Source organism: Salvia hispanica, chromosome 6, assembly GCF_029641045.1.
Source record: "Salvia hispanica isolate PSC_SH4W2 chromosome 6, Shi_PSC_v1, whole genome shotgun sequence".
In the NCBI taxonomy this organism is placed as follows: domain Eukaryota; kingdom Viridiplantae; phylum Streptophyta; class Magnoliopsida; order Lamiales; family Lamiaceae; genus Salvia; species Salvia hispanica.
The window spans coordinates 12,907,896-12,920,556 of record NC_142697.1 but is presented as its reverse complement, the minus strand read 5'-3'; the positions used below and the strand labels follow the sequence as shown (position 1 = coordinate 12,920,556).

Below are 12,661 nucleotides of genomic sequence, written 5' to 3'. Positions count from 1 at the left end.
CTTTGGAAAAATAAATCTATTAATGGGTTTGTGTTCAATGGATATATATAGTCTATAGAATAAGATTTCTAATATTTCTTCTGTTTTCATTTATATTCATCTTTTTTTCAGAGAGTTAGACGATGAATGAATACATAGAAATCATCGTCTTCTTCAACTTCAAGCAAATCTACTCCACTTTATCTTATCCATACTAAGTAAACTAAAAAAAAAAACATGAATTCACTGACCCCCAATTAAAGTTTATAGCAGTTGAATAAATGTGTGAATTTAAATAGAGTATGAAAGAGAAAAGTGAAATGGAAATCCAAGTTGCACATGACATGACACCTGTATGGAATTTAGTCTAAAACAGTGGGACTACTAATCTTGGTAGTTTTATATGCAATCTTGGGGCGGGAAATAAACTGCCTTGTTTCCTTTTCTAGATATATAAACTGTTTCCAATCAAATCAAAACATCTCCTCTTCCACTTTACCGCCTATGGCCCCTGGTTTTTCCGCACTCTTTTCAACTCCCATCCACCGTTATCCTCTCACTTCTCCTTCATCTTCTGCCCTATTTATTCCCCTCTATCCTCTCCCAGATCCCCCTTATTTGCTGCCCTCCCAATTACGATTTTTTCAGGGTAGATTTTAATTTGATTTGATTATATGATGGGAGTTAAATCGGCGGGTTTTGCTAGAAGATCGGATGAATCTGAGCACCATGTTGATAAGGCGATTAAGAAGAGGAGATGTCGGAGGAGGGTTACGATTCAATTGAAGCGCCCCGAAAATGTGCCGCTGGTTTCCAATACTCTGCAGCAGCTCTTTGAGTCTTGCAGCAGAGCTTTCAAGGGTCCCGGGACTGTTCCTTCTGCTTCTGATGTTCAAAATTTGTGTCGCATCCTTGGTAAGCAATCAAAATTGAAATGAATTTGGATATTATATAGTACTACTTTCTGGGGAATTGGTGAAAAAGAGATTGGGGATTTTGTTTCGGATAGTGTTTTTTATAGATAGTGATTTAACAAACTATATAGTTCAGGAAGATGAACATAGTGTTGTGTTGTGAAGAGAAGTGTTATTAATTGTAAATTTATGGTATCATGTATCAGATGGGATGAAACCCGAGGATGTAGGGCTTAGCAAAGATCTACACTTCTTTAAACCCAAGACCGAGATTGATCGGGCTCCACGAGTAACCTCAGCAACCATCTACAAATGTGACAAATTCGAGGTATCTTGCATTTGTCATATTGGTGATGATTTTACTTGTTAACGGAGTACCATAATTCTATGGATTGGCCTCGATTATATATATCGTCAATCTACACTATAATTCAAAGGAGTCGCCCTCTTCATGTTTGAGGATCAGCCTAGATGGATGAAAATAAACTAATCTATTGTTTACTAAGTTGGATTGAAACTTTGGAATATCATTGTTTACTAAAATAATCTCTATTATTTAAGCTAATTTTACTTGGTTGCATACTCACTGTTGAAAGGGTAGAATTGGAGAAATCCTAGTATGTGAGGTGTAGTTTATCAATCATGAAACCATTGAAAAGTATGCCCCTTTAAGGTTATACCATTTGGAGTGTTGAGTGATTATTGGCATAAGATCATTTTACACCTCTTTTATTAATTATGTGTGCATATGCTTAATTTATCAACCTCAAATCAAGAATGTACTTACATATTTAAGCTCCAATTTACCTTTTGCAGTTGTGCATATTCTTCCTCCCGGAAACTGCAGTCATACCTCTTCACAACCATCCTGAAATGACTGTTTTCAACAAGCTCCTCTTGGGGTCAATGCACATTAAAGCGTATGATTGGGTTGATCCCCTTAGTTCTGATTGCTCGATATCACCTACTAAATGTAAGTGGCCTAGCGAGTTCTTCTACCAATTGAAGAAACATAAGAATAAAGATCAATGCAATTTATTTACTAATATATATGTGTGTGTGTTTTGTAGTTCTAGATGTGGATGGAAGTTCTGTGCGATTGGCAAAGCTAAAAGCCAACACAACGTTCACAGCCCCATGTGACAGTTCGGTATTATATCCAACTTCAGGAGGAAATATCCATGAATTTACTGCAATAACACCATGTGCCGTACTTGATGTAATCGGACCTCCATATTCTAAAGATGATGGTCGTGATTGCACACATTACCAAGAAGTTCATGCGTTACTGGGTAAGATACTAAATATTTTCAGTTATGGTATCATCTTGTCGCTGCTCTCTGTTTTTCCCTCTCTGTCTGATCAAAATTTAACTTCTAGACACTGCTTATTTATGATGTGAATGAGATAACAAGCATGCTTCTGTTAGCAAATGACTGATAGTTGTAGGTTTATCGGGGAGAAAAATGTCATCTTATATACTACCTCCATCCCACTAAATATGAATCATTTGATTATCAGCATGAGATTTTATGTAGTGTTTTATTGTGAGTTAAGTGGAGAGTGAATAAAGTAGGAGAAAGAAAAAATAGAGGAGTTGTTTACATTTTAGGAAATATGTCGCTTTTAGTGGGACAACCTGAAAAGGAAAACGCATCACTTTTAGTGGGACAGATGAAGTAGAGTTTAGTATAGTAGTTTTTGGATACCACTCAGAAGCATAATTCAATAGAAAATTGTGGCAGTAAAGCTCAATGACTAGAAGGTATTGAGACTAAGGATAATGTTGAGGATTTGGAATTGGAATTTATGCCCTTTTACTCATAGTTAGATTTTCATTACAGTATGCACAGACTATTGAAGTTAAAAATCATCACAAGTTCAAGTTGTTGTTGATTACAGTCATTAACACTCTATTTTCTTGTATTACCTGCAGAGAGTGAAGAAATTAGGAAGGTTAGAGAAGGTGGGTATGGTTGGCTAAAGGAAACTGAAATCCCTGAGGAGTCGGAGATGGACGGAATCAAGTATATGGGTCCACAGATTAACAATCCTTATAGTAGCTAAACACATTTCTTCTTCTCCTTTTTAACTTTTTTTGGAACTGTCTTGAGCTCCTGCTCATCCACGCAGAGCATGTTTTGTTTCTTTTTGTATATACACATATCCCCTTTGTATTGTAGATCAGGGAAAAGAGAAGCTAAGCCACTTTTACAGTCTCCCTGCGCAACTAAGGAGGAAGGCTTGTTTTTTCAGATTTTTTGCTCTTCTGAATAGCCGCAGCAACTACTTTTTAAAGATTTTGAGGAGCTTAAAACTATTTGGGCTGGTACAAATGTTTTTAATTGGCTCAATATTAGATCTTTATCTAATGACGGAGTACTACTGTTGAGTTCAATTTTGGGCGGTTAGATGACCAACGCGCGCTGCACCGAGCACTTAATTTTAACACGGATAAAAATCAAAGACTCATCTTCAAATCCACAACAAGAACCACTAATGCAGTTTTTGGAATACAGCTCATAAAGTGAGTGATAAATGAGGGAAACCCCTGCTTTCTTATAAGCATGGTAACCTCCTTTATCCCTTAATAATTTCTCATCACTTCTCCAGTCAAAAGAATAACATTTTAAGGACCCAATTCTTAGGGTGACTTCTCTAGCTTCACCGGTAGTTGAATTCCCGGCGAACTATTAACGGCTCAATACCAATGTTGACGGTATACATTGTAGGAGTAATTATTAGTACTCCCTCTGTCTCTTAAATTTTGTTAGACCAGGCACGAGTTTTAAAAAAAATGTAATGAAAAGTGAGTTGAAAAGTTAATGGAGAGTAGATCCTACTTTTATATATTAGTTTTATACTACCTTTGAATTCAAAATAAAAACTATTTCCATTTTGATCCGTCTCTTAAAAATAGAAATTTTCTAAACTTTCTATTTTAAGAAGTGAACCTCATAATCCACTAACACTACTTAAATTACTTTTTTCTCTTCATCTCTCTGATTTTACCAATTTTTCTCTTCCTCTCTCTACTTAACCAATTTTTTCTCTTACTTTACCAATTATGTATTAAAACTCGTGTCGTTTCAAATATTTCTATTTTTTAAATACGGAGGTAGTAATAAAAATATGAGGCTCACTACCAAAAATGTTAAAAAGTGAAATGTGACAAATTTTGTGTGACGGAAAAAAATGAAAAAATATGATAAAATTTGAGGAACAAAGGGAGTATTTCATTTCCACTAATGAATATGAGGTTCTCCGTATTTGGACATCTCTTAATGTCTATAGATGATGACTAATGAATATAAAAGTTTTAATCTACCAATCTGCGACATTTACACTAGTTACAAGGAGTTCATCGTGGCTTGATTGCTAATACTTTTGTAATTTAAATTTATGGTGTTTGGTAAGTTATATACTCCCTATATGCCATTAAAAGTAAACTTTTTCTTTTTTTTGACTGCTCCATTAAAAATGAACTTTACTCATTAGTTGTGTATTAGCTGGAAGAAAGAAGAGGGCTGACTATAATATGAGTATTAGTACTACAATTTCCATCTCCCAGCTGCAACGAGAGACACATCAAATGCGCAGATGTTCCTCCACCCTCACAATTCTAAGCTTCACATTCACCTTAAAGAAAACATACTCGTATTACCATGCCAAATATAGCAATAGGAACCACAGCCATAGGTTCGATGGTCATCCATTTCAAAGGATTCACAGAGCTTCTAATGGAAGTTGGAAAGACATGACAAAATTGAAATCTTTCCAATATTTTCATTGTGGATTAAAACTTTCCATATCATTGCCATCAGTTAACACAGTTTACTTTTCATCTATGGATCGCCACATGTCAATCATCTGCGGAAACATAGATGTGACAATACTAGGTAATACTCCATATGATAAAAACTGAAGTAGCTACTTTATTTCCACCAGTACACTTCTCGCTTTATCTATTAAGATTGGTAGAATTTGGGCTCATTATCGGATGTGGCTGAGATGGTAAGCAGTCGAGTTCAAAGAGATCTTGAAACGCAGACACTCACTCAAATAGACATGGTTGCAGGACCATTTGTTGCCCAGAGATGGTAAGCTTATCACGGATTATGACTTCATGATAAGAGCAGCCATGGGGAAAACATATACGGCAAAAATGCTGTTGTGAGTTAACGAATGGTTATAGCCTTAATTAAGAGCGATATGTAACACCACTGATCGGAATCAGCGCAACACTCTCCTTCGCAAGTTGAAGAACAGGGGGTGGCACTTGGCAGTAAATGTGGGTGGAGGAGGGAGATCCTCTCACATTGCAAGCTATAAATGTGGGGAAAGCAAAAGAACAAGGGCCAACCGTAGGGGTGGGATTTCAGCAAAATTCCAGGGTTGTAAGCATCAAATCTCTTCTAATCTTATTATCTTAATTCACATACAAAAGTAACAAAATACACAAAATAGATCAGACACTTGAATCTTACGTGCACGTTAATAATTTGCAATCTCCACTTATCCACTATAATAATCATGGTGCTTATCCAATATATCTAATTGTTTTAGTATATTTCCAAACAAACAAGCTCTTAGCTAGCCACAGTAAGTAAACCACAATCTGTTTCTTCGAAGAATTATTTTACTGATTTTGGCTACTTATCCTGTATCAATTTTTGCAAAAACTAAAAAAGGTAGATCAGAACATGATAGGATAAAGACAAAGAAAGCAGCTGTAATCGGGCAGAGTAAACTTACCCCATCTACATTTGATAAATCCACATAAATAGGTTAAATTAACTATTTTCTAAGGTTAATAATCGATCACATGCAAAACCTTGGTTCAACTTGCGGTGTGTATAATGCTAAGAAAGAAGAATAAAGCAAAAGACCTCACCTCATACAGTTATGTGGTGACATTGACAAAGGGTTTACTGAATTCATATACTGCAAAGAAGATGGCTACTCAATACTAAGATAGATAAGTTAAAGGTTCATGCTACTTAAGAAACAGAAATACCACAAATCTACCAACGAGAACAGAAATAACATAAGAGCTAGCTGAAATTTTCTAATAAGAAAAACATCTAATTTTAATATATGCTTGAATTGATTGCTTTTATCAACAAGCAATATGGTAGACAAAACTTTACTACACAAAATGCTTGGCAGACACTGAGCACCATAGTCATACCACAGCTTCAATCAAAATTCTGAAAAAATGCCATACTAAGGATGCATTAGGAACCCCCTGTGTCAAATATTCAAAGACTCATCTTCAACTAAACTTCTGATCATGTCTATCATAACCAATGTAATCTTTAAAAAAAAATTCCATTCCTGTTTGAACTCCTAGAACCCTGGAAACAACACTATAAGGCACAACACAACCACAATCCAAAACAGCCTTAGAGCATAAACACCAAATTCTGGTTATACTTGGAGCATATGTAATCCAAACTGTTCAGGTTAGTATATCTACCTTCTTTCATTGTCATTTTTACACTGAAAAGCACCAATATCTTGTAAGAAGAAAAGCACGAGACTAATTAATCAATGTGAATTGAAAACCTAACTCGAAGCCCATCAAATAGTTCATCTAATCTCGTAAGAACCTCTATAAATTGACAGCAGCCACATATCAAATTCCAACTAAACAATGTGCAATATTGCCAACAAAATGCTAAAGTTTCTCACCTTCTCCTAATTCATAGTATAATGACATATCTTAGAACAACAGTAGCACAGCATGAGAGAAACTAGTTCCCGAAATTCTGGCCGTGTTCCGATTTTACAACCAAAAAGTAAAAAGGAAAAGGAAAATCCTCAGAAACCAGAAAATAACCTAATCAGCGAAGGTAGGCGGGGATCTTAATGCGAATAAACAGCATGCTCATAACGTAAGAAATGACGATGAATGCGATCCCCGCGGTGGAATAGGATACCTTGACACTCTTAGCTCGATTCTTATCGAGAGCGAGATCCAGCAACACGATCCCGGTGCCGCCGAGCACGAACATGAAGCCGGAAGAGAGCCCCTCGATGATGTACTGGCCGTTGACCCGGCCCGGCATGAATACGACCGGGCGGACCGCCCCGGTGAAGCGGTCCTGCGTGGATCCGATGCCGGGAGGCTCGACGATGACGTCGTAGACGATTCCGGAGACGACCATGAAGTAAGTGAGGAGGATGAGAGCGTAGACCGTCATGGCAGAGGGGAGGCTGAAAGACGGCAGCTTCAAGCGGAGGCGCGGCGGGCGGAGGAAGGAGAACGGTAGGACTCGAAGGGCGTGGAAAATCGGGTCGATTGAGCCCGATTGATCGAGCTGCGCAGCGGCGCTGGACATGATTTAGGGGTGGATCTGGATTTGGGGGAGTTCAGTTGAGAGAGGGATTTGGAGTGTTTCTAGTTCGCTAAATCCTGAATAAATGATTATTTTACACTCTTATTTAAACTAGTTTTTCGTTTTCCAATATTGCGAATTGATTTTTAGAGCATCCGCAATGGTACTTAGGCCAGCCATAGGCCAGCAATAGGCTAGCCATTTTCTCCCCTGCCACGTCAGCAACACTAAAAAATCCACCTGCCACATCAGATTTAGGCCAGCCATAGGCTAGCTATAGGCCAGCCGTAATAAAAATAATTCAAAATATACTACATTTACGGAATTAAAATTACGATTAAATTACCGAATTAAATTTACGAGACATATACGGGAAAATTCATTAATTTTATTTTTAAAAAAAAGTACATTAACTAAAAATAAAAAAAATTGCATAATAAAAAAAAATCCAGGGTTCCACACACGAGCCACCGCCCCACTCTACTCCTCACTAATTTATTAAAAAAATACATAAAAAAATGTTAGTATGCCTTGAATCCGTTATAGTTTGCCGCTAGCCGAACGGGGGTCTCGTTTATATAATTTTTCAAAAATAAAAAAAAGAATAAAAAAATAATTAAAAAAGAATTAAAAAAATTAAAAAATAGCGCTGGCCGATCGGGCCGCCACAATGGCGGCTAGCCGATCGGCCAGCGCTTCGGCCAGCGACGAGCGATCGGCCAGCCCACGCCGATCCGCTCGCCGATTTCGTCATCGCCGATTGCAATGGTTCGGCTAGCGCGGCGAATCGGCTAGCCGGTCGCTAGCCGACCATTGCGGATGCTCTTAGACTAAAGATAACCACTTTTTTTTTTTTTTTTTAATGATCAATTAGTCGATTATATTAGTTTCCAATATATTAGTTAATTATGAATACGAAAGTAAAGGAATGAATTAGGAGAAAAGTAAGCATAAGAGCGTCACTAACGCCAGCGGGCCGGACCGCACCTAAGTCCCGGCCCGTGGCCTGCGGGTTGGAGGAGGGAGGGGACGGGGTTGGGCCGCGCCTGGGGACGAGCCAGCGGCCTGAGGCTAGGCCTGGTTGCGGTTCGGCTCGAAGTTGGAGGCTCCAGGGCGGGCCACAATTCTTTTTTATTTTTAATCAATTTTTTTGGAGTTTTTGTATTTGAACATTCATATTTGTTGTATTTTCAAGTTGAGAAGATGAGTAGTTGATGGAAATGGAAGTAGAGAAAGAAAATGAAAAGGACAGGAAGGGAAGAAGATGACTGCGTGGGAAGAGAGGAGGGGAAGAAGAGAAAGGGGAAGGGAAACTTTTAGGTTTAATATATTTAATAGGCTGAGCTTTATATTTCAATTTTATGTATTTAATTAGTATTTGTGCAATTTTAATGGACTCGTTTTAGTGTATTTTTACGAGTAAAATATGTTATAGTTGTGAATATTGCTATTTAATAGTTGAAACCTGCATGAGGCTTGCAAGATTATAGGAGTTGTGGCCTGGCGCAGAAAATTAGGAGAATGATGACGTGGAGGGGACTTGGGGCCTGGATCCGGATCACGGTTAATGATGCTCTAATCTAAAATCAGATGTGCATTCAACCAGTCCTCCATCCGTATAGCAAGAGCTTACGATTTTTATAGACTCGATCTCAATCTGGACAAGGAATTCCCACCGATCCACAATAGATGACCAACATTTTGTCCCTCTGCAAAGAATAGTGTATCGCTACTTAATAGAAGTTCATACTCCCTCCATCAGCTAATAGGAGTTCCGTTTTGCCATTTTGGTCCGTTGGCGAATATGAGTTCCGGTTCATTATTTCTATAAGTGGTAAAATGTCACACATTCCACTAACTCATTCAACTCACATATCATTTAAAACTAATATATACAAGTGAGATCCATATTCCACTAACTTTCTTTCACCAACTTTTCTTAATATTTTTTAAAGCTCGTGTCGGAAAGAAATGAGACTTCTATTCTCAGACGAAGGGAGTAGTATTTACTCGGAACGGGGGAGTAGTAGCATTTGATAATCTAATCGAAGGAAAAATTGATACGGCTTATGCAACTATTGAACTTAAATAAGAACATAGAGTTACGGTTGAAGAGACTATGTTTGAGTCCTCCGTAGCGCAGCCTTTAAATTTGAATTCATTTACCATTAAATTTATTTAAACTACCAAATAGGAGTACAAATTATAAACGAGGTGTAATTGTGCGATCTAACTCTTAATATCTCTATTTCAAAACTACTCCACAAGTTTTAGAACTTTTAAGATAAAAATACAATTTATTGTGGTAAGGGGTTTGATCAATTGTTAGTTTTCTTAAGTTGCTAACTCTGTTAACTCATCAACGCGGTGTATTAAAAATGTCATCACATAATTTTGTTGACATTTCAATATATTGTGTTGACATTATGTGTTAGACAATTTAATATCATCGTGTTGACATTTTTAATACATTGCATTGATAAGTTAGCAGAGTTATATATGACATGGACGAAAACGGCCGAATACAGACAACGTGTTATAGTACTACTTACTTTTACTTGAGTTGGGAAAAATAGAGATTTTGATACTAAGTAGTAAATTGTTGGCGCAAGACTAGATTGGTTTTATTTAATTTACTCAAATCTCCGAAACAAGGCCGCGCGAGGAGCAGCGGCGCTACAAACTCATGCAATAATTTACATTACACGCACATCTATTTTACAAAAACACGACAACAGAACTCAAAATTGATGAGGCATGAATGACAAATTAAAAAGCGAGGAAACACAGAATCATCATCTGGAGAAGTAGGACTTGGGAGAGAAGAGTCGCTTTGGTGAGAACATCCCCATATATCTGGGCGAGGCTAGGCCGTCGATGGGGCGATAACTCGGAATTATGTAGGCTTCCCTATCCGGAATCTTGACGCTCCCGCTGAAGGTCCCGCACTTGGCCAGCTTCCCCAGCCACGAATTCTTCTTGTTCGACTGCTTGTGCGACGTCCCGTTGATGTTGTCGCAGAGGTACTGCTTCACCACGTGCAGCCCCTGCTCCATCACCTCCTGCGGCGGCGACACCAGCGGGTTCCCCTCCACGCTCAGCTTCTGCAGCTTCTTCAGGCACCCGATGGAGTCCGGGAGGGCCGTGATCTTGTTGTAGCTCACGTCCAGCTCCACCAGCGACATCAGGAGCCCGATCGAGTAGGGGAGGCTGCCCAGGTACTGGAAGTTCTGGCTCACGTTGAGAATCTGGAGGTTTACGAGGTTCTCGAGGTCCTCCGGTAACGAGCGGAGGCAGTTGAGGCGGGCGTCCAGCACCCGGAGGTTGCTCAGGTGGGAGGTCGAGTTTGGTAGGAAAACCAGCTTGTTTGAGTTCACCGATAGCTTTCTCAGGTTTACGAGCTCGAAGCCAATGTTGTCCGGGAGCTGCCGGAGCTTGTTGAAGTTGGCGTTCAACTCTTGAAGGGATCTGCCCAGAGTCAAGTAATTAGGGTTTGATCATTAGGAATGAATATGCCCAGTTGATAACTATGTGACATTTAGTTAACATATAAATATGTTCGGGTTGATATCACAAATTATAGATAAGCGATAAGTTAGTTAGATAGGATGATAAGTTGGGAATTGGGCCCACACGTGTGAAGGGAAGATGATAAGCATGAAAAGGGAGAGGAAACGGACAACATATGATTACTTAATGAGTACTATATGTAATTAATACCTGCAGTTGTCGATGGTTCTAGGAAGCTGCTGAAGAAGATTGCCGGAGACGTTCAAGATCTTGAGTTTCGAGAGACATCCGATGGAGTTTGGGAGGCACTTGAGCTGGTTGGAGTGCACGTCCAGCACGATCACGTTTAGGAGCCGCGCTGTCAACGATTCTGGAATGTTCTGTCAATCAAATCAAATCAAATAATTACTACTACTAGTATTAAACAAATCATCACGTATTTGCACCTTCATGAATTATTCATGTACAAAATTAATATGAAAATTAATAGTATACCTGGAGATTGTTGTTGGAGAGGTCTAATTTGCAGATGGTGGCCAAATTGAGAGGGGGATTAGGGAGTGAATCCAAAGACAAACCACTCAAATCCACGATCTCGAGCTTAGTGGAGGAATCATGATCGGAATCATCTAATCTCATCTGCCTCCCCTTATTATCACTAATCCCAACATGCTGATGCTCGTACATCATCTTCACACACCTCGATAGATCTCTCTAAATATAATATATATATATATATGTATGATCAAATTCTCCTACTCGACAAGACTCTTCATGAGCTTGTCAATCTATGAGAAATCTCAAGAAAACAAGATCAAGATATACAAGAGGGAGTGAGGGTGTGAATGTATATATAATATATTGAGAGAGAGAAGAATTAAGAAGGTGGAGAATTACGTAATTTAGAGATGGTACGTACGGTCAATAAGAATGGTAAGGTACAAAATCCGTATAATGCGCGTGACGTTACCAGCTTCCAAAAGTCAACCCTTTCAGTTACTTGTGCTGCCCGCCAATTGCGCTCTACTTCCCCACCTCTTTTCCCATTTTCAATTACCTTTTTCATTTTATTTTTAATTTTTACTTCTAATTTTAATTTCTAAATCATTATTTATGTTTTTCATTTAATATATCGCTTCAAATGCTTCTAACTCAAGTTTATAATTTGTCAAGAATTCAATTCATAAATCTGATATTTTGGAAACTTGAGTCCAAAAAACCGGTCGCTTATTCCATGTTATCTTTTGCAAGCTATATTTGTTGTTTTTTATTAATTCAAATTTATAAAATACGAAATTATAGATAATGATGATCATAATAAATACAGTACGTCACTTATTTTTCTGATTTCGAGGTTCATTTTAATGTAAATATCACATTAAATAATAATTTTGTTTCAACTGTTAATAACAAATTCTAAACTTAAAGCATACTCCATTTACATTCTATGCTCACAGAATTTTTAAAAAATTATTTGGATTTATTTTATTGTAAAGTGGCACTCCCTCCCTTTCTTATAATTTGTCACCATATGATACAGAACGAGTTTTAGGAAAATTGTAATAGAAAGTGGGTTGAAAAAGTTAGTAGCATGTGAGTATTAGTTTTATAATAAAATGTGAGTGTGAATGAGTTGGTGGAAAGTGAGTTTTAATACAAAAAATGGTAAAACTGAAAGGTAACAAAATTTTAAGAACGGACGAAAATAGAAATAAGTGAAATTTTTTGATAGAGGAAGTATATTTTATTCAAAAACTTAAATGAGATATATTTGGAGTACCATTAGAACCATAAAGCTATTTTATAATAAATTATAAGAGTATCATTGGACATGGTTATTTTACTTGCCATATGGTAAGCCTTATTTCCCAAAAATAATGTATATATGGATGTCAATCGGGTCAGTCCAGCGGGTTT

General features: G+C 37.8%; 3 protein-coding genes across 3 annotated transcripts; 1 reads left to right on the top strand and 2 right to left on the bottom strand.

Moving 5' to 3' along the window:
* The first annotated feature begins 436 nt into the window (after window positions 1-436).
* LOC125203655 (plant cysteine oxidase 2-like) lies at window positions 437-3,213 on the top strand. Its single transcript, XM_048102051.2, has 5 exons — window positions 437-894; window positions 1,100-1,221; window positions 1,710-1,866; window positions 1,964-2,185; window positions 2,830-3,213. The coding sequence occupies exons 1-5, from the start codon at window positions 654-656 to the stop codon at window positions 2,958-2,960; spliced, it is 873 nt and encodes a 290-aa protein (XP_047958008.1). The 5' UTR covers window positions 437-653; the 3' UTR covers window positions 2,961-3,213.
* A 3,268-nt stretch (window positions 3,214-6,481) lies between these two features.
* On the bottom strand, window positions 6,482-7,311 carry LOC125203416 (uncharacterized). Its single transcript, XM_048101753.2, has one exon. The coding sequence runs from the start codon at window positions 7,235-7,237 to the stop codon at window positions 6,740-6,742; it is 498 nt and encodes a 165-aa protein (XP_047957710.1). The 5' UTR covers window positions 7,238-7,311; the 3' UTR covers window positions 6,482-6,739.
* Window positions 7,312-9,878: 2,567 nt separating this feature from the next.
* Window positions 9,879-11,578, bottom strand: PIRL6 (plant intracellular ras group-related LRR 6). Its single transcript, XM_048103355.2, has 3 exons — window positions 11,240-11,578; window positions 10,955-11,124; window positions 9,879-10,702 (listed from the first exon to the last, which is right to left on the bottom strand). The coding sequence occupies exons 1-3, from the start codon at window positions 11,432-11,434 to the stop codon at window positions 10,030-10,032; spliced, it is 1,038 nt and encodes a 345-aa protein (XP_047959312.1). The 5' UTR covers window positions 11,435-11,578; the 3' UTR covers window positions 9,879-10,029.
* Between the last annotated feature and the right edge of the window lie 1,083 nt (window positions 11,579-12,661).

Coding starts and splice junctions, on each gene's coding strand:
- PIRL6 (XM_048103355.2), bottom strand. CDS start 11,434: ATGATGTACGAGCATCAGCATGTTGGGATTAGTGATAATAAGGGGAGG. Junction 11,125..11,239: donor TCTCCAACAACAATCTCCAG/GTATACTATTAA, acceptor TTTGATTGACAG/AACATTCCAGAATCGTTGAC. Junction 10,703..10,954: donor AGAACCATCGACAACTGCAG/GTATTAATTACA, acceptor GACTCTGGGCAG/ATCCCTTCAAGAGTTGAACG.
- LOC125203416 (XM_048101753.2), bottom strand. CDS start 7,237: ATGTCCAGCGCCGCTGCGCAGCTCGATCAATCGGGCTCAATCGACCCG.
- LOC125203655 (XM_048102051.2), top strand. CDS start 654: ATGATGGGAGTTAAATCGGCGGGTTTTGCTAGAAGATCGGATGAATCT. Junction 1,222..1,709: donor ACAAATGTGACAAATTCGAG/GTATCTTGCATT, acceptor TACCTTTTGCAG/TTGTGCATATTCTTCCTCCC. Junction 1,867..1,963: donor CTCGATATCACCTACTAAAT/GTAAGTGGCCTA, acceptor TGTGTTTTGTAG/TTCTAGATGTGGATGGAAGT.